Raw genomic sequence first — 20,558 nt, forward strand, 5'->3', positions numbered from 1 at the left:
GGACAAGTTGAAAATGGCAGTGAAGACACTTGCCAGCTGGTCAGCGCATGCTCTGAGTACACGTCCTGGTAATCCGTCTGGTCCAGCGGCCTTGTGAATGTTAATCTGTTTTAAAGGTGTTACTCACATCGGCTACGGAGAGCGTGATCACAGTCATCCGGAACAGCTGGTGCTTTCATTCGTGTTTCAGTGTTGCTTGCCTCGAAGCGAGCATAGAAGGCATTTAGCTCGTCTGGTAGGCTCGCGTCACTGGGCAGCTTGTGGCTGGGTTTCCCTTTGTAATCCGTGATAGTTTGCAAGCCCTGCCACATCCGACTAGCGCCAGAGCTGGTGTAGTAATATTCGATCTTAGTCCTGTATTGACGCTTTGCCTGTTTGATGTTTGGGTGTGCCCATCAGTGGAGGCTCTTCAGAGGAGGAAGGGGAGGACCATCCTCCTAAGTCAATTTCATAAAAATAGTGAAACATTAAAGTTATCCTTTTAAGATAAAACAATACTAAATATATTCACATTTCACCAAATAATTTATTAAAACACACTGTTTTGCAATTAAGGTCTACAGTAGCCTCAGCAGCACTCTGTAGGGTAGCACCATGGTGTACACTGTAGCCGGAGGACAGCCAGCTTCCGTCCGCCTCTGGGTACATTGACTTCAATACAAAACCTAGGAGGCTCATGGTTCTCACCCCCTTCCATAGACTTACACAGTAATCATGACAACTTCCGGAGGACGTCCTCCAACCTATCAGAGCTCTTGCAGCATGAACTGACATGTTGTCCACCCAATCAAAAGATCAGTTAATTAATATAGTACTGAAAGTATAAGCTATAGCTAGCTAGCACTGAAGTGCATAAAATGTGGTGAGTAGTTGTTTAGCTAGTTTAGCCTACTCAAACACCCCGCTCAAAAAGAGAGGGATGCTATGTTAGCTAGCTGGAACTCTTCCAAGTCAAGGTAAGCTTTTGGTTTTATTAATTTATTACCACCGGGGCCCGCCGGTGTAACTGCTAAACTGCTTGCTGACTGTACACTGTACTGCGTGATTGTAGCGGATTTACTAACGCGTTAGTTCTAGTAGCTATATTGACTATGACGTTAGCTGATATGTTGACTATGACGTTAGCTAATATGGTGACAACGATGTAGGCTGTGTAGCGGTTAGCTGTTGTGGTATAAAAGTTTGGCTTGGAATGGTTTTTTGGGCTGGTCAAAGGCAGCTGTTGTATTGTGCAGTGAAGTCCACAAGCGAAGGGAAAATGTGAGAGGAGGAGAGAGCGTAGATGCGAGAAGGAATTATTTATATATATATACACACAACGAGCAAAGTGATCATGAGGTTTCATATGTGGCTGCTAGTTTTTGCGTGTGATCAGGGGTGTATTCATTCCACCGATTTCTTAAACGGAAGCAAATGGAACGAAACGGGCTAAGCAAAAATGAATTTGTCCAATAGAAACTCTCGTTTGCAACAGTTGGACTAATGATTACACTCTAGATCAGCTAGATGCAGGCAAAAGTGTGCAAGGCGGTATTGAATGTGTCACTGTCTGTCACCTTGATTACTCAAATTTCTCTCGACCTGTGCATCTACATTGTAAACTTTCATTCGTAGGCTATGTTGTAGCAACCTCATGATGGGTATAGTGAAAATCTGAGTATCGTGTAGTAGCCTAAACCTATCGAGGTTACATTGAGCTGGGTGAATGGAATATGAATGACAGTCATCCAATATGCAGTAATAGAAATGAGGCCATGCTCAAGAAACAAAAAATGGTCCTCCCTTATCTTAAACGGCACAACCACCACTGGTGGAAATATATTATAACACCTAATTGCCCACAAAGCATCAAGGGTATAATATCTTTCCATGACATATAATGACTAGGTGAACACTATGATCCCTTATTGAGGTCACTTGTTAAATCCACTTCAATCAGTGTAGATGAAGGGGAGGAGACAGGTTAAAGAATGGTTTTTAAGCCTTGAGACAATGGATTGTGTGCCATTCAGAGGGTGAATGGGCAAGACAAAATATTTAAGTGCCTTTGAACGGGATATGGTAGTAGGTGCCAGGCGCACTAGTTTGTGCCAAGAACTGCAACGCTGCTGGGTTTTTCACGCTCAACAGTTTCCCATGTGTATCAAGAATGGTCCACCACCCAAAGAACATCTCACCAACTCGACACAACTGTGGGAAGCATTGGAGTCAACATGGGCCATATCCCTGTGGAACACTTTCGACACCTTGTAGAGTCCATGCCCTGACGAATTGAGGCTGTTCTGAGGGCAAAAGGGGGTGCAACTCAATATTAGGAAGGTGTTCCTAATGTTTTGTACATTGTGTGTGTGATATATATAAACATTTATTTCTTACCAATGTTTTGTATTGAATCTATAATCTAAAACATGAGTGGCTCTGTGGATCCATCAGGCAGGCTTGACAATGGTCTCACAGTGAGAGCAAGGTATAGATGCACATTGCAGTGACAGTCTGTGAAGAGTGCAGTCATGTGTTATCGGCCTCCACTGAGCTGATCAGACAGTCATGTTCACCTCTGTCACTCAACTAGACTTCTCTCCCCCTCTAAGGGAGGGAGTGCTTTAAACAGCAGGTCTCTGTCACGCTCTCAATCCCATAACAGCTCACCTGTCCTGCCTACACCTGTCCCCCACCACACAGCAACCCACAGGTGGAATGTACTTATAGAAATAGCAATACTAAACCCCATTCAAGTCAATGTAATTCTATTTCTATGGGTGTAGCCAACTGTACAAGTGATGGGGGCAGGCCTCAGAAACCTCACAGCTGCTCTTCCATCCCTGTCTCTACCAGGGTTTTTCACTCAGTAGCAGCAGTAGGTAACTACAGGTAATACGTGTTGATCAGAGAGCCTTGTACAGCTTCACTATGAACCTGCAAAGCAATGGCCTGTCTGTTCAGTGGTACCTGAAGTCCAAGCCGGTGGGAAAGGTGAGGCGGCGTGTACAGGAGATTAAAAACCCATCTGTCTCCATGGTGTCTAGCGACATTGACCTCAGCCACAACGAGAGCACCCGATTGGCCATGGACGCCCTGCTGAACCAGGGATTGGACATGTACCAGGAAGTACTGGCCAGAGAGGGCGAGGTGGACTTCCTGTCCAAGGAGGAGAAAGGTTGGTCTTTTTTTTCTAATTTTTTGCCTTTTCCTGCCTCTTATCTACCTTAAACCATCTGTCTGTTCCTGCCTCCTCTTATCCTGCCTTAAACCATCTGTCTGTTCCTGCCTCTTATCTACCTTAAACCATCTGTCTGTTCCTGCCTCCTCTTATCTACCTTAAACCATCTGTCTGTTCCTGCCTCCTCTTATCTACCTTAAACCATCTGTCTGTTCCTGCCTCCTCTTATCTACCTTAAACCATCTGTCTGTTCCTGCCTCCTCTTATCTGCCTTAAACCATCTGTCTGTTCCTGCCTCCTCGAATCTGCCTTAAACCATCTGTCTGTTCCTGCCTCCTCTTATCTGCCTTAAACCATCTGTCTGTTCCTGCCTCCTCTTATCTGCCTTAAACCCATCTGTCTGTTCCTGCCTCCTCTTATCTGCCTTAAACCCATCTGTCTGTTCCTGCCTCCTTATCTACCTTAAACCATCTGTCTGTTCCTGCCTCCTCTTATCCTGCCTTAAACCATCTGTCTGTTCCTGCCTCCTCTTATCTGCCTTAAACCATCTGTCTGTTCCTGCCTCCTCTTATCTGCCTTAAACCATCTGTCTGTTCCTGCCTCCTCTTATCTGCCTTAAACCCATCTGTCTGTTCTAGTATTGTATTTGTTGCACAATTGTAAAGGGCTTCCTCCCTGAAAAGCGTGGTATAAAAAGCACTAGATATAAATCCAATGTATTATCACTATTATGTTTCTTTAAAGGTTACATCCTGGAGAACGCTACAGACCTGAGCACCAGCAGTCTCTGTGAGACTGAGAACGACGACCAGGCAGAGGGCTCCAACACCTCTTCCCAGACTGAGACCTGTTGTCCATCCATGTCTGAGAGCGAGCCCCCTGGCCTGGACCATGGCTGGCCGGCAGAGGGCTGGAGCTACCGCCTGCAGGGTGAACCCAGTGTAGAGGTCTACTTCCAGTCTGACAGAGCAGCCAGCATGAAAGACCTGCTCAGAGAGTTCATCAGCAAGGCCACAACTGTACGTGATACAACTTTCACTGTTAACTATTTCGAGATGTCAATCTACTCTCATGATTATACCTGCATTCTGTTTTTGCAGACTTTCAGAAAGCTGCTGATGTTTAAATACCCTTGAAATTTGGATAATGATGTGATGTGTGTATGAGAGTTTGATCAAGCAGATTCAGTACAGTCTATAATTAAGCAATAAGGCCAGAGGAGGTGTGGTAGGTATATGGCCAATATACCACGGCTAAGGGCTGTTCTTAGGCACGAAGCAATGCAGAGTACAGCCTGGATACAGCCCGTAGCCGTGGTATATTGGCCATATACCACAAACCCCTGAGGTGCCTTATTGCTATTATAAACTGGTTACCAACGTAATTAGAGCAGTAAAAATAAGTGTTTTGTCATACCCGTGGTATATGGTCCGATATACCACGGCTTTCAGCATTCAGGGCTGGAACCACCCAGTTTATAATACCAAGAACATAATGACAACTAATAATGTGGAAGATACCATCACAGCAAACATGTCATATGTCTGCAGGTTCTGGCGATTGTAATGGACACATTCAGTGATGTGGAGATGTTCTGTGACATACTGGAGGCAACCAGGAAGAGGAACGTGTCCGTCTACCTGCTCCTGGACCATGTCAACCTGCAGGTCTTTGTCAAGATGTGTGAGACGCTACAGATCAACAGCAATCATCTCACTGTGAGTATCTGCTAATGGTAATTTTCATAATGATAATTAGATGACACTAATGATTGACATTACAGTACAGTTAAAAAGATAAAGTAGCAATTTGATAGTTTGTGTGAATTGTCATTCACTCACTGCTACATGAAATTACACCGTATTCTGTCTGCAGAAAATGTCGGTCCGTAGTATACAAGGAGAGACATATTGTGCAAAGTCTGGAAGGAAACTCACTGGACAGATCAAAGAGAAGTTCATGATCATTGACTGCACTGAAGTGCTGGCTGGATCATACAGGTACATTTCTGTTGTATAATTAGCTAATAGTCACAAATGTCACATTATCACAATGTTATGATGGTTGACGTCATTCTGAATAGCAAAATCAATGTGTTATGACTGTCCAGTTGTTTGCAGTAGTAATGTCTGTTCACCTGGCTGTCCTGGCAGGTCCACAGAAGCCTGGCTGTACTCTTCAAGGGCAGCGCGGTCGAGCCTTTCGACCTGGAGTTTAGGAAGCTCTATGCCAGCTCCAAGCCTGTGCCAGCCTTCCTCACAGTGGCAGCTCAGTTCAACCTTACCAGGCCTCTTATCACCCATCTAGCAGCCACCACCTCAAACCCACTGACAAACCTTCCTAGCCCCAGTCCTGGTACCACAACCCAGAACAGATACTTCAACAACCAGGCTATGGTTCAACCAACCACCACAGCCCAGCTCATATACTCTAACCAAAACCCAATGGTTCAGCCAACTACAACTGCCCAGCAAAGATACTCCAACACCCAGCCAACAGCACCACCAACCTCCCAATGCTTGGTGAATCAGTTGAACTACATAGGTCCCCAGAGCCACAGGTTCGACTGGATCACACAGAGGCACACTGCAACCAGGCCTGTCATGTTCCAGAGAACCTTCTCCAGTGATTATAGTACTGGAGAAAACCTGGCCTGGCGACCCTTTAACAGCAATTACCTTATTTATGGAGGGACAATCGGCTTGTTGGACAGACACCCACTTCTCAAGACTGGCCAGTGGTTTACTGTTCCTAAATAACTGAAATGGCAACAAAATTTGACAATACACCCCGTTTGAGGAAAATTATGTTCTCTCACAACTGAAAATGGGCAAGTAACCTAGATCGAAGTGTGACAATATTTTATTAAATTCAATTTCATAGGGCGGGCAGCACATTGTTACATGCAATATAAAAAATAAATACATTCAAAATGTGTAGCCTAGTTAGGTCTTTGCAGAGGGTAGTTTAGGTCCATCCTCCTTCAGTACTCCTGTCTGTACCAGTCTGTTCCACCACCTGTCTTCAAAGTCCTTCAGAGAGAGATCTGCCAAGCTCTCTCCATCCTGGTTGTCCTCTCTCATCCTCTCTGGAACTAGATCTTCTGACATCACCTGTAGGGCAAATCACCAATAACGATGCATGATCAATCTGGTCAGAAGTGTACCCTCTTAAATTGTCAAAACATGTGCATCGTCAATAGTAATACATCTAAAAAGCAAAACCATGACATCTTGGTGCCAGCAAGCCACACATTTCCTTTAATTTAAACATACCCTATGACAAACTACAGGATATTATTTGATTCATAGATACCATGTGAGAACAGTAGTCTATTTGTACAGTATATATAACCTACACCTGTCTATAACCTGTCTCACCTCAGAGACGAGCTGTAGTGTGGCATCTTTAGGCTCCAGACACTGTAGAGCCTCATCAGCCTTCTGTAGGGCTCTCTCACTGTTCTGGAGAACAAAGGATGACTGCTGGCCCTTTAATGCCCTGAGGAGGAGTCTGGCAAGGCAACGTAATACAGTCAAACAACCATCTTCACAAAACAAAGACTGCGCTAAACAGTGACATTTAGGGTGAAAGTGTAAATATGCTCTCTGCTTTATGCCATGGGCCAATTTCCCAGACATAGAGTAAGACTTTTCCTGGACTAAGAAGTACTTTCAATGGAGAATCGCAATCTGATTTTGGGAAACCAGTCCTAAAGAGTGCCCAACAAGCTTGTATCCATGGAATTCCATATAGAATTAGCCAATAGGATCTCTGCTTGTCTCTCTCACTGATTATTTACCTGGCCCGGACAAAACACATGCAGGCCTTGAGCCAAACGACGTCACTCTCTTCCTTCAGTTGCTCCTCAGTCTGATGCTCTACACCATCTCGCTGTTGAAGAGGACTGGAGGTTGAGGGTGTTGACAGAGAATGGAGAAGATGAAGGTAGCTTTCTGCCAGCTTCATCCAGTGCCACTGGTGGTAGGGGTGGAGAGAACACAGCTGCTGCAGACACGTGACCTGGCTCCCGAGGTCTCCGAAGCGCTCGTGGATGTTCTCGGTCAGGTGAAGTAGACCGGTGAGATGACAGGTGTTGGAGGCTTCGTTTTTCTGTCCATGGAGAAAGTGTAGCTTGTGATTGACTATAACTTCCATTTTCAAACAACCATTTTACTTGTATATTGTAGCCTCGTCCCCAGACAAGAGCTGGCTGGTGGAGTACGAGACTAGGTATTTTGTATTATTAATGTATAACAAAGACCATATTATGTTACAATAATGTATCATGCAAGTATAAAGATAAGACTCACTCAACAGCAACGGTTCTTACAAGTGTTTCTGTGATCTCCAGGGCCTCCTCTCTCTTCCCCAGGTGACAACAGCACCTTGCCATCCCCTCCATTATGTCCCGTCTAATGGTCAGGTTGCCGTCAGGGATATAGGAGAGGCAGGTAGTGTAGGCGTTTAAAGCTTCCTGGGGAAAGGGATATAGTTAACAGATGAGAAAAGTATTTGGATACTAGATGGCTATGATACAGTGTGTAGCTAAATTACTCAAGGGAAAAAAGGCCAATACCTGGAAGTTTTTTCGCCTGTATGCCATATCAGCTCGAAATTTGAAGATCTTTTGCTTCTCCAAAAAGTCCTCTGTGTCGATGCTCTCCCAAAACCACTGTTGAAATAGATAACTCGTAGTTAAAGATATGCATAATTGCAATGCTAGCAAAAAACGGATGCTACCTAACGTTGGGTAGCTAGTTAACGCTCACCTCTGCTTCACAGAACTTTGCATTGTAAGACGACAGTGCAACAACAGTTGGCTTCTTCCTTGATTCCTCGAACACCGAATCGTCAAAGGTGCTACCGAAAATCTCCATTTCAAACGATGAATGACAGTGATTTCAAATATTACCGTCACTAAAAACCAAAATAAACGTAAATGTGTGCAGTGTTACAAGCTAATATGACCGTTGGGAAACAGAAAACGATAGAATGTGTTCCGAGGTGATAACGTTCCAATGACAGATGCTTTACTTTCTTAAATGAAATGCTCTTCTAATATCTTCTATAATCTTATATCATAACATGCAGAGAACTCCAGTCATATTTTGAAGTTAAATATTATTTTATACAACACCAAAATACACGCCTTTTCATCCAAATGTATTGTATTTTGTGCTCAAACAAGTATAAAATATATATTTTGTCTAAATCAAGCCACAGCCTCAAAAAACAGTTTGATTTAAATTCAAAAGCATTGCACAGTCTATAGCTCAGGGGACTAAAGCTCTTTCCACAGAGTTTTCAGCTCCAAGACTACTCTGTCTCAACATTACAAATTCCATTACAGGTTTGCAAATAAACTTTCTCACTTTTCCCAAAGCATCTTGACATATCCAGAAGCTCATTCTCATTGGTAACTTAATAAATACAATAGGAGGAAGGAGACTGACTGCCATTATCCATTAGAGCTGTAGATAGCAGAATACTATATTAAAAGACTAGGAAGACAGTAGGTTAAAGATTATGTACACACACAATCTAATAGGAAAACTGCTAAGCATGTATTAAGTTATGTATTAAACTGTTATGTATTAGTACTAAACAAGCTCTTTCTAAATATTGAGAAATAGCAAAGAGGACAGACAGGTAAGAATTATTGTCCTAGGACAAAACAGTAATGTACTATAGTCACAATGTCACGTCTACTGTACAAAAAGAGTAACTTGGATACATTGAGAGTTGCCAACTGACGAAGGCAAAGAGCCACTGGGCCAAATAATCTTTTTGAAAAAAGTATTGTACACATTAACAGTGAACGCCATACAAGCTATTAGTTGAAGTCGAGAGACAGGATTAATAATAAATAAACGACTTGCCTAATACAAGCACATAATATGCTATTTGTAGAAAATACTCTGTCTCTTGACTCCAGTCAGATGATTATTGCATGCAGTATATGGATCTCACAATACAAATGGGTATTTTACCTTAACTAGGTGTACAAATAACTGTTCATGCATGAAAATGTTCAAGATTTCACAGCATAACATGTTGTCCAATTTGCAATGTTCATGATGAGCATGAGGCATCCACGATCTTCTCCTTGATAAAATCCTGCTCAGAAAGAATGAGCTACGCAGGCACATAGGTTTGTCTCCTCAAAGGTTCTGAATCCATCCGTCTGTCTGTAAAACGTTGTGATGTTTCAACTAGATTCTAGATTGAGATTCTAAAACCAAAGTGACTAGAACTTGGCAAAGCATGTTCAGAATAGTTTGAGAGACCGTTGGTAACTCATCAGGTCGGGCCAGGCTGGAACCCAGTGTCCCGAGCGTACAGGACATGGCTTACAGGTGAGAAACAATGTCTTGGTTCTACTAATGTGCACATGTCAAAACTTTCCATTGAAATTAGTGGGGGAGAGCATAGTCTGAATACTTTTTTCAAAATAAAAGCAAAACAATCCAAAACATACATCTGGACATACATTAGAAAAACACTTGTTTGAAAACAGACCTGTATCAAGTCCTCCTACACTAGTCTTCATACATACAAGTACTGCAGTCTTAAAAACAAAGGTTTTACATCATTATTATTAAAACTCTCGTTACATATTTCCAAGTCAGCAGAGTTTCACATGATTGAAAAAGGGACCCACATTGTGCCAGTTGGTTGTACTGGAAGCAGTAGGCCACATACTGTCCATTGATTTTCATTTGTGCCATTTTAATACCCAACTTCGGAATTGATACACAACGAGAAGGGCAAGTCAATAAGGTGCATCCTCTTGAAAATATAATAATTTCAGAGGAGGACAATACAAGGCAAAATACTTAGTTTTACAGTGTTCAAAATGAGCTCATATAAAAAGAGATTTGGTATATTAAAGACACTAGAAGGGATTATAAGGTGCCTAATCAAAAGTTTTCTTTCCCTACAAGAACATGTTAAAGAGATTCTCCGGTACTTTTGTATACATTTAGCCAGTAGCCAAAAGTGGTCCCTGACAAAATTGTGTACTACCTCACATCACTGGCATAGAACACAGAGACCTTGCGGGCGGGGGGGTGGGGCCCACGAAACTGCGCTACGCCACTGCCTCACATATGTGCACCATGTCATTGCTCTCTCTCTCTCACTTTGCTGTGTGTGCATCTTGCTAGCTGTCACGCAAATAGTGAGGGGGTGAAGCTCATTGGCTAGAACTCAAATTGCTAGAGGCCTGGTCCACTTGGGGGAAAATGTAGGGAATTTCATGTCTAATTGAGGTAAGACAGTAATTCTGTTCATAGATTATGCATGTACGAACACTGACACATCCAGTTCAAAGCGGGAGGTTTAAAAATACTTAGTAGTCGCCAAAGTTCCGGAGCAAGTCTTTAATACAGTAGTGGGCAAAGTGCAAAATTATGTTTTATAAGTGCTACACTGTCAGTTTCCTTCACCTCCGGGCCCTTTTCATAAAGCATCTTATGTAATCTTGTGACACAATCTCTCTTTCGGGGCTTATGTCAAATGTAAGTGATTTGCTTTAAAAAAAAAAAAAAAAAACACTTTACATTGTATAAAACTACAGACTCAGAGCTTCATAATGGCATAATATACACTACAGTTGGAGAAAGCTATGTTGCTTTAAAAGTTGATACTCTTGTATACCCAGTTTTCAGAAAAAGCCTTGCAAAGTTTTTCACACTTGCCAGAGAGCTCTAATTTGTTCACACCCTCTTAAGCCCCACCCATCTCTTTAAGGATTCACATGGGGACATGGGTCTGTCTATAGGCTCCTTATAATCTAAAAGGCTTAACAGATCCTAGATCAGCACTCGTACTCTGAGACACTTTATGAACAAGGTCCCTGATTTTTAACTCTTTCATAGCACAGGAATCCACATTCAATAGTTTACTTTGGCACCGCAGCTCCTCCAATCAATTTCAAAGGGAACCCATAATATAATCTGTATTCAAATGATTCATTGCATTCATTCCATGAAGGTACTTACAGTACTTTATCATCTCTATAATAATAGGGATACAACAGATACATCAGGCATTAAAAAAGGACCTCTTAATTGCACATAAATAATTGTGCAGAGTACTGTAGATTAACAAATTATGTCAATTTTCCATTCATTTTATGAATTATCATCATATCAAATGTTATTGTATTATCAAATGAACTTCAGCATTTTAATGTCTGACCAATTCATTTCAAATAGGTATTTAAAGTACTGGTTGTAATTCTTGACTAGATGGAGCTACACTAGCAGTGGAAAAATGTGCACATATTGTTTGTATTGGTGGGATATTATCATTCAGTCTTGCATTCAGACGGTACCCTTTAAAACGCATAAGAGAAAGCTAAATAAGTTTGTGCTGTTTGACTAAATCCAAGGTTGTGTTCATTTGGGCACACCATAGCAAAATGTTCTGCAAGTCCATGTAGTCCCTCCCTGTTTCAGTCCGTTTTCTTCCATTTGGTGCCTAACGAACACAGCCCAGCTGTCCATCACTACTCTGACTGTGTTTTTCTGGCACCCTGAGAGGGCTCCCAAGAATCACTTTCATCAGTGTCGTCATCCTCCTCCTCCTCCTCCTCTACCACGGTGTCATCCTGCTCTTCAGGCGCCATCTCATTCTCACCCGGCAACTGGTCCTCGTTTACCTCAGCGTCCCCGAACGGATCAGCACCCATATCTTCCCTCTTGTGTATCTCAGCGAACCACTCTCTCACCTGCTCGTATCCCATACTAGACTTGGCCACAAGCTCATCCAGATCCTGCTCATTCAGCAGCTTGTGCTTCAGGTAATACTCCTTCAGAACGTCTTTCCCAGACTTGAACTTGATGATGGGTGGCGGTGGTGGTGACTTCTTGGCCTTCCTGCTCCGAGACCTCCCCCAGCCCCGGTTACGTATCCTCCTCTTCCTGTTCTTGTTGCCGTTCAGTCCCTCTACGTTGCCGCTCTGGTAGTGGAAGAACCACTTGAGGTTTCCATTCTTGAAGGAGTACCGGGTGTCTCCGAACCAGTTGACTATGTAGACCCTGGGCAGCCCGCTCTCCTCTGCCAGCTTGTCATACTCCTCTGTGGAGGGCCACTGGGTACGGACAAAGGCACTCTTCAGGACGTGGAGCTGCTCTGGGGTTTTCTTTCCGATGTTCTTGGCCCCCCTGTTTGGCCGCCGGCCACCCGGAGGGGTCTGGGATCCTTTTCTAGATGAGGTGGCCTCGCTCTCCATCCGCTCTGCTTTCAGATCAGGTGACTCTGCCTCCACTACCTTCCTCTTCTCTGTGAACCAGGCGTCGATCTCTCTCCGGGTCAGCTTGGTCTCCGTCCTCAGCCGGGTCAACTCGTCGTCAGATGGAGTGCTTCCCTTCTGGTAACTCTCCTCTAGAACCACCAGCTGCTCTGGTGTCTTCTCCTTAAACTTCTGCAACGTGAAGTCTGGGAAGGAGTTCCAGGTCTTGGGGCGTGTCTCTTTCTCTTTGACGGATGGTGTGGGCAGTGGAGACTGAGGGGTCTCGTCGCTTGAATCGATGACGATGGTGGTGCCGCTGCTGTGACCCCTGGGACTGTGGCTGTCATGGAACACGATGACGTTGCTGTTCTTGGAGTTGCGCTGGTTGTAGCGCGTGTCGCTGAACCACTTCTTGATCTCCCCTTTTGTGAGGCCGGTCAGCTTCATGAGCCTGGCGATCTCCGCGTCGCTGGCGAAGTGGTTCTTCAGATAGCTGGCTTTCAGCTCCGCCAGCTGCTCCTTGGACTTCTTGGGCCGCATGCCAAAGTGGTCAGCGCTGAGGGCTGAGTTCTCCTGTGGGGTCAGGGAGGGAGGCTGGACAGTGGTGGCTCTCTTCATCTCACTGACCGCTGGGCTGGTCTGGTGGGATGACATCTTGGGGACCTGGCTGTGGCTTGGCATCCCTGCTACTGTCAATGTGATGGGTGTGGTCACAGGTGTGCCAACCTGTTCAGAGTTTAGAAAAAAGTTTGTGTCACTCCACAATATTACAACTGACAAGACATATTACAGAGTTGAGAAACTATAAACAGTAATATTACATAATATCATCCATATGTCATAATACATAATATCATCAATAAGTACCAACCTGTGTGAAAACCAGGCCCGGCTGTCCTACTATCTGGCAGGTCTGGAGGATAGACTGCAGGCCGTTGGCCGCAGCAGAGAGCTGGTGGGCCGGGATAACAGTGATGGTCTGAGGCACCGTGTGCACTGTCCCGTTGAACTGCTTTCTCCTAGCCTCCTCCACCTCAAATCAAATCAAAGTTTGTCATATGCACAGGATACACGTAGTGTAAATGGTACAATGAAATGCGTACTTGCAAGCGCTCCTTTCAACAGAGCAACAACAATTAAAACATATATATTCAATGAGTGAAAATAAGTTTAAAAAGGCACAATAAAAACACTATGTCCCAAAAATGTTTACTGTGGTATAAGACAAATATGAATCTAACAGGAAAAGCACCTCCTCAGGAGTCCAGCTGACCCCGTGCTTCAGACGCTGGGCAGAAAACCAGATCTTTATCTGTTCCTCACTGAATATGGTCTGAGCCGACAGACCCATGATCTCTGATACTGAAGGGTAGGGGAACTTCTTGTAGGTGTTGACCAGGACTATGTTGGTATCCATGGATTGGTTGTAGGAGGGGATACTGCTGACGGGGATGAGGAGCTGGGGTTGGACGCTCTGCAGGGGGAAGAGAGGGAGAGAGAGAGAGAGAGAGGGGCAGAGAGAGGGAGACAGAGAGAGCGAGAGAACAGAGCGAGAGAGAGACAGAAAGAAAGAGAGAGACAGACAGGGAGAGAGAGAGACAGAAAGAGAGCGACAGAGAGAGAGAGCGACAGAGAGAGAGAGAGAGTGAGGCAGAGAGAGAGGCAGAGAGAGAGAGTGACAGAGAGAGAGAGCGCGACAGAGCGAGTGAACAGAGCGAGAGAGAGACACAGAGAGACAGAAAGAAAGAGAGAAAGACAGAGACAGGGAGAGAGAGACAGAAAGAGAGAGTGACAGAGAGAGAGAGACAGAGCGAGGAGAGAGCGAGAGAACAGAGCGAGAACAGAGCGAGAGAACAGAGCGAGAGAGAAAGAGAGAGAGGCAGAGCGAGAGAGAAAGAGAGAGAGGCAGAGAGAGAGAGAGAGAGCAGAGATACAATGAGAGAGAAAGAGAGAGACAGACAGAGAGAGAGAGAGAGAGAGGGAGAGAGCGAGAGAACAGAGCGAGTGAACAGAGCGAGAGAGCAGAGCGAGAGAGCAGAGCAAGAGAACAGAGCGAGAGACAGCGAGAGCGAGAAAGAGACAGAGAGAGACAGAGAGAGAGAACAGAGCGAGAGAACAGAGCGAGAGAGAGACAGCGAGAGAGCGAGAAAGAGAGAGAGACAGAGAAAGAGCGACAGAGAGAGAGAGAGGGAGAGAGAGCGAGAGAACAGAGCGAGAGAGAGACAGCGAGAGACAGAGAGAAAGACAGAGAGAGAGCAGAGAGAGATAGACAGAGAGACAGAGAGAGAAAGAGAGCGACAGAGAGAGAGGGAGAGAACAGAGCGAGAGACAGAGAGAGAGCGAGAAAGAGAGAGAAAAAGAGAGAGAGAGAGAGAACGGAGCGAGAGAGACAGAGAGAGAGAGAGAACGGAGCGAGAGAACAGAGCGAGAGGGAGAGAACAGAGCGAGAGACAGAGAGAAAGCAAGAATGAGAGAGCGACAGAGAGAGGCAGAGAGAGAGCGACAGAGAGAGGCAGAGAGAGAGAGAGAGAGAGAGAGAGACACAGAGAGCAGAGATACAATGAGAGAGAAAGAGAGAGAGAGAGACAGGGAGAGAGAAAGAGAGCGACAGAGAGCGAGCGACAGAGAGAGGGAGAGAGCGAGAAAGAGAGCAACAGAGAGAGACAGAAAGAGACAGAAAGAGAGAGCGACAGAGAGACAGAAAGAGAGAGCGACAGAGAGAGAGAGGGAGAGAGCGAGAAAGAGAGAGCAACAGAGAGCGACAGAAAGAGACAGAAAGAGAGCGACAGAGAGACAGAAAGAGAGAGCGACAGAGAGACAGAAAGAGAGAGAGAGAGAGAGCGGCAGAGAGAGAGCGACAGAGAGAGAGCGAGAGAACAGAGCGAGAGAAACAGCGAGAGACAGAGAGAGAGCGAGAAAGAGAGAGAAAAAGAGAGAGAGAGAACGGAGCGAGAGAGACAGAGAGAACAGAGCGAGAGAACAGAGCGAGAGGGAGAGAGCGAGAGAACAGAGCGAGAGACAGAGAGAAAGCAAGAATGAGAGCGCGACAGAGAGAGGCAGAGAGAGAGCGACAGAGAGGCAGAGAGAGAGAGAGACAGAGAGAGAGAGAGAGACACAGAGAGCAGAGATACAATGAGAGAGAAAGAGAGAGACAGAAAGAGAGAGAGAGAGACAGGGAGAGAGAAAGAGAGCGACAGAGAGCGAGCGACAGAGAGAGGGAGAGAGCGAGAAAGAGAGAGCAACAGAGAGAGACAGAAAGAGACAGAAAGAGAGAGCGACAGAGAGACAGAAAGAGAGAGCGACAGAGAGAGAGAGGGAGAGAGCGAGAAAGAGAGAGCAACAGAGAGCGACAGAAAGAGACAGAAAGAGAGAGCGACAGAGAGACAGAAAGAGAGAGCGACAGAGAGACAGAAAGAGAGAGAGAGAGAGAGAGCGCGGCAGAGAGAGAGCGACAGAGAGAGAGCGAGAGAACAGAGCGAGAGAAACAGCGAGAGAAACAGCGAGAGACAGAGAGAGAGCGAGAGACAGAGAGAGACACAATGAGAGAGAAAGAGACAGACAGGGAGAGAGAGACAGGGAGGGAGAGAGAGACAGGGAGGGAGAGAGAGAGAGAGAGCAGAGACAGACAGACAGAAAGAGAGACAGACAGAGACAGACAGAGAGACAGAGAGAGAGAGAACAGAGCAAGAGAAAACAGAGTTATTATTCACTTATTTATCAGGAACATTACATAATATCAACAGCAGTGAAAGCTGATTTGTTTTATACAATTTACAATTTCAAAGAATTAGAAAATATGATCACCTGCTGGGCCTGCAGAGCTGAGAGGACCTGGGCTAAACCAGGGGGGAGCTGGAATCCAGACAGATTGGAGCTGAGGACAGAAGATTTCTTCTGCTCTGATGATGACGACATCTTATTGGGAATGTTCAGGAGAACACTGTGTTTCATGGACTCAGTGTAATGTGGGCTCATCATCTCTACATGAGTGAGGGAACCCAGCCCCAGAGGCTCCTCTTCAGCCTCTCCCATCCCGTCGCTCTCCTCCGCTGCTTTCAGAGACACGGCCATCCTCTTCGGTTCGGATTTACCCCTCATTTTCATGATGGGGGTTTTGCTGAGTGAGATGCCAGCTGAGGTGGTGTCGTCGCTGTCTTCCGTCTCGTGATGTGTGTAACCCCCATCCGAGAGAAGGTCACTGACCGTCTGCTCCAGGGTTGGTTGGTTGCTGCGTTTCACTCCTGTGCGGGTGACACCGTCCTCTCCGCTGGACTGACTGATGTCGTGCTCTGAAAAGTAAATTGCCCAGCTATGTTAGTTTAACTACATCAGAGAACAAGGGTTATGTTCAGGAGTAGAGCACACCATAGAGAAACGTTTTGAAACAGTAAGTCAATATTAGCATTTCATATTGGACAGTACCTCCCCATTTCACTCGGTTTCAAAACCTTTTCTCCTGTTTGGTGCCTACTGAACAAAATCAAATCAAATTTTATTTGTCACATGCTTGGTAAACAACAGGCGTAGACTAACAGTGAAACGCTTACTGACAGGTCCTTCCCAACAATACAGAGAGAAAAATAGAAAAATCATAACACGAGGTATAAATCCACAATGAGTAATGATAATTTGGCTATATACAAGGGGTACCAGCACCGAGTCGATGTGCAGGGGTAACAGGTAATTGAGGTAGAGAAGTACATATACAGTGGGGGAAAAAAGTATTTAGTCAGCCACCAATTGTGCAAGTTCTCCCACTTAAAAACATGAGAGAGGCCTGTAATTTTCATCATAGGTACACGTCAACTATGACAGACAAAATGAGGGAAAAAAATTCACATTGTAGGATTTTTTATGAATTTATTTGCAAATTATGGTGGAAAATAAGTATTTGGTCACCAACAAACAAGCAAGATTTCTGGCTCTCACAGACCTGTAACTTCTTCTTTAAGAGGCTCCTCTGTCCTCCACTCGTTACCTGTATTAATGGCACCTGTTTGAACTTGTTATCAGTATAAAAGACACCTGTCCACAACCTCAAACAGTCACACTCCAAACTCCACTATGGCCAAGACCAAAGAGCTGTCAAAGGACACCAGAAACAAAATTGTAGACCTGCACCAGGCTGGGAAGACTGAATCTGCAATAGGTAAGCAGCTTGGTTTGAAGAAATCAACTGTGGGAGCAATTATTAGGAAATGGAAGACATACAAGACCACTGATAATCTCCCTCGATCTGGGGCTCCACGCAAGATCTCACCCCGTGGGGTCAAAATGATCACAAGAACGGTGAGCAAAAATCCCAGAACCACACGGGGGGACCTAGTGAATGACCTGCAGAGAGCTGGGACCAAAGTAACAAAGCCTACCATCAGTAACACACTACGCCGCCAGGGACTCAAATCCTGCAGTGCCAGACGTGTCCCCCTGCTTAAGCCAGTACATGTCCAGGCCCGTCTGAAGTTTGCTAGAGTGCATTTGGATGATCCAGAAGAGGATTGGGAGAATGTCATATGGTCAGATGAAACCAAAATAGAACTTTTTGGTAAAAACTCAACTCGTCGTGTTTGGAGGACAAAGAATGCTGAGTTGCATCCAAAGAACACCATACCTACTGTGAAGCATGGGGGTGGAAACATAATGCTTTGGGGCTGTTTTTCTGCAAAGGGACCAGGACGACTGATCCGTGTAAAGGAAAGAATGAATGGGGCCATGTATCGTGAGATTTTGAGTGAAAACCTCCTTCCATCAGCAAGGGCATTGAAGATGAAACGTGGCTGGGTCTTTCAACATGACAATGATCCCAAACACACCGCCCGGCAACGAAGGAGTGGCTTCGTAAGAAGCATTTCAAGGTCCTGGAGTGGCCTAGCCAGTCTCCAGATCTCAACCCCATAGAAAATCTTTGGAGGGAGTTGAAAGTCCGTGTTGCCCAGCGACAGCCCCAAAACATCACTGCTCTAGAGGAGATCTGCATGGAGGAATGGGCCAAAATACCAGCAACAGTGTGTGAAAACCTTGTGAAGACTTACAGAAAACGTTTGACCTGTGTCATTGCCAACAAAGGGTATATAACAAAGTATTGAGAAACTTTTGTTATTGACCAAATACTTATTTTCCACCATAATTTGCAAATAAATTCATTAAAAATCCTACAATGTGATTTTCTGGATTTTTTTCTTCTCATTTTGTCTGTCATAGTTGACGTGTACCTATGATGAAAATTACAGGCCTCTCTCATCTTTTTAAGTGGGAGAACTTGCACAATTGGTGGCTGACTAAATACTTTTTTTCCCCCACTGTAGGTAGGGACAAAGTAACTAGGCAACAGGATAAAAAAGATAAATGCAGATAGTTAACCAATAGCTACCCGGACTAACTATTTAACAGTTTTATGGCTTGGGGGTAGAAGCTATTCAGGGTCCTGTTGGTTCCAGACCTGGTGCATCAGCACTGCTTGCAGTGCGGTAGCAGAGAGAACAGTCTATGACTTGGGTGGCTGGAGTCGGACAATTTTTAGGGCTTTCCTCTGACACTGCCTGGTATAGAGGTCCTGGATGGCAGGGAGCTCGTCCCCAGTGATATACCGGGCCGTAAGCACTACCCTCTGTAGCGCCTTGCAGTCGGATGCAAAGCAGTTGCCATAACAAGCGGTGATGCAGCCAGTGAAGATCGAGCCAGGTGATAACATTTCAAGAAACAGATGTGAGCAACATGTTGAAGATGTGCATGAATAAAACCTTATCCCCACCTGACTCTGGGTCAGTGGAGACCACAGCAGCGTCTGTAGGTCTCTCTGCTGCTGCGCGCTCAGCTCCATCCATCACCTCCACCACCTGCATGTCTGCATCCTGCTCCTCCATCACGTTAGAAGACGGCAGGACCATGCAAGGTGTTGTTGACTTCCTCCTGCTTGCCATGATGTAGGTGAGCTATCCTCCAAGATAACTTTGTGTAAAGAGATGTGTCTGGAATGGAATGACCTTCCGCTAGTGATGGTTTCATTCACATGCTAAATCCTCCAATATTTCATCTGTGGACTGAAATAAAAAAGTATGTATTTGACAGGTTCCATCCTATAACAACTTCACTTGATAAACTACAATCTTTACGGATAACTGCATAATGGTAATAGCACATTCACTGTACAGTAATTACAGTGAAGTTCAAATGTGTCCTAGCTAGACCACTTTTGCACGTGAAACCTTTACAATTATTATTTCTGCACGCGAGTGCAACTTGTTTGTAGCTACGGTCTAGTTTGTAGTAGCTGGTCATTTACAATACGTTCGGATCCAATTGCTCTTAATGCCATTCATTTCTGTAGAACAAAATATTGCTAGCCAGTGTGACTATAGCACATTGATTATCTTATCATATAGCTAGCTATCCAGATCTAGCTAACTAACCTAGCTAGCTTCCATTTCTGCATCTGGCCAGACAGTTTACACCTGGGATACTGTGCAGCTGGAAGCCAAATACTAGCGCTAGCTAGTCACCACAGTAGGCTGTACAGTAGCTAAGCTTACGTTTACTTACCAGGACAAGAGGTAGCTTCTGCGCAGGCTCTCCTGTCACCCGCAATTTGTCTTAGGTTCTCGTCTAATGTTAGCTAGCCTCCCTCCGTACCGTTCATCCCGAGCTATCAGTCGGACTGCAGTAGTTTTGCTCGGAGGCTGGCGAGTCCAGTCTACCGATGTCTGCGGATGCAAACATGGAAAATGTTCGCTGCAACAGTTATTTTCTCTACTGATATCTCTTTACAGACGTATTCAAAAGGTAGAAATCCACTACATTGGTCGTTTCAAGTAAGCCATTTGTCCATCAAATTATATCACACTTTGTGTCCTTTTTTTAATGGCAGTTTTTAATGATTAAGCGGCGTCATCATCGTCAATGCGATACGTCTTGACGTCATTCGTAGGCGACTTTTGGGGAAATCTGTCTCGCATGCACACATACATTTTGCCATGGTAGCTTCAAATAAATATCAACCAATACAAGGATTTTAAAAAGTGACGTTCCTGACGTTTGTATATATACAGTATTTGTCGTTTCTTTGACAGCACAAGTATCTGACAAAACACATCACCTGCACCACTACTCTCCAATTCTAGCTACGTCATGCTCAGTTTGTATTCAGCTATAACAAGGTAG

General features: G+C 44.8%; 3 protein-coding genes across 3 annotated transcripts; 1 reads left to right on the forward strand and 2 right to left on the reverse strand.

The window, feature by feature from the left end:
• Positions 1 to 2,459: 2,459 nt before the first annotated feature.
• LOC121586082 (protein FAM83A-like) lies at positions 2,460 to 5,943 on the forward strand. Its single transcript, XM_041902541.2, has 5 exons — positions 2,460 to 3,157; positions 3,905 to 4,179; positions 4,711 to 4,878; positions 5,036 to 5,160; positions 5,314 to 5,943. The coding sequence occupies exons 1-5, from the start codon at positions 2,911 to 2,913 to the stop codon at positions 5,465 to 5,467; spliced, it is 969 nt and encodes a 322-aa protein (XP_041758475.1). The 5' UTR covers positions 2,460 to 2,910; the 3' UTR covers positions 5,468 to 5,943.
• A 61-nt stretch (positions 5,944 to 6,004) lies between these two features.
• Positions 6,005 to 8,131, reverse strand: zgc:101716 (uncharacterized protein LOC492784 homolog). The gene is made up of 6 exons (XM_041902542.2): positions 7,933 to 8,131; positions 7,740 to 7,835; positions 7,494 to 7,637; positions 6,963 to 7,273; positions 6,541 to 6,673; positions 6,005 to 6,273 (listed from the first exon to the last, which is right to left on the reverse strand). Exons 1-6 carry the CDS (start codon positions 8,038 to 8,040, stop codon positions 6,106 to 6,108), a joined length of 960 nt encoding a protein of 319 aa, XP_041758476.1. The 5' UTR covers positions 8,041 to 8,131; the 3' UTR covers positions 6,005 to 6,105.
• A 2,568-nt stretch (positions 8,132 to 10,699) lies between these two features.
• LOC121586086 (zinc fingers and homeoboxes protein 1) lies at positions 10,700 to 20,552 on the reverse strand. The gene is made up of 6 exons (XM_041902547.2): positions 19,941 to 20,552; positions 19,153 to 19,441; positions 16,206 to 16,690; positions 13,654 to 13,875; positions 13,273 to 13,434; positions 10,700 to 13,127 (listed from the first exon to the last, which is right to left on the reverse strand). Exons 2-6 carry the CDS (start codon positions 19,319 to 19,321, stop codon positions 11,676 to 11,678), a joined length of 2,490 nt encoding a protein of 829 aa, XP_041758481.1. The 5' UTR covers positions 19,322 to 19,441; positions 19,941 to 20,552; the 3' UTR covers positions 10,700 to 11,675.
• Between the last annotated feature and the right edge of the window lie 6 nt (positions 20,553 to 20,558).

The sequence above is a fragment of the Coregonus clupeaformis genome, chromosome 17, assembly GCF_020615455.1.
Source record: "Coregonus clupeaformis isolate EN_2021a chromosome 17, ASM2061545v1, whole genome shotgun sequence".
In the NCBI taxonomy this organism is placed as follows: domain Eukaryota; kingdom Metazoa; phylum Chordata; class Actinopteri; order Salmoniformes; family Salmonidae; genus Coregonus; species Coregonus clupeaformis.

Bases quoted from the DNA above. Each gene is read 5' to 3' on its own strand.
- LOC121586082 (XM_041902541.2), top strand. From the start codon at position 2,911: ATGAACCTGCAAAGCAATGGCCTGTCTGTTCAGTGGTACCTGAAGTCC. The intron at 3,158-3,904 runs GTTGGTCTTTTT...GTTTCTTTAAAG, and splicing joins CCTGTCCAAGGAGGAGAAAG to GTTACATCCTGGAGAACGCT. The intron at 4,879-5,035 runs GTGAGTATCTGC...TTCTGTCTGCAG, and splicing joins TCAACAGCAATCATCTCACT to AAAATGTCGGTCCGTAGTAT.
- zgc:101716 (XM_041902542.2), bottom strand. From the start codon at position 8,040: ATGGAGATTTTCGGTAGCACCTTTGACGATTCGGTGTTCGAGGAATCA. The intron at 7,638-7,739 runs GTATTGGCCTTT...CCCTTTCCCCAG, and splicing joins ACAGGCGAAAAAACTTCCAG to GAAGCTTTAAACGCCTACAC. The intron at 6,274-6,540 runs GTGAGACAGGTT...TTTGCCCTACAG, and splicing joins CACTACAGCTCGTCTCTGAG to GTGATGTCAGAAGATCTAGT.
- LOC121586086 (XM_041902547.2), bottom strand. From the start codon at position 19,321: ATGGCAAGCAGGAGGAAGTCAACAACACCTTGCATGGTCCTGCCGTCT. The intron at 13,435-13,653 runs GTGCTTTTCCTG...ATTTGATTTGAG, and splicing joins TCAGCTGGACTCCTGAGGAG to GTGGAGGAGGCTAGGAGAAA. The intron at 13,128-13,272 runs GTTGGTACTTAT...AACTCTGAACAG, and splicing joins CGGGCCTGGTTTTCACACAG to GTTGGCACACCTGTGACCAC.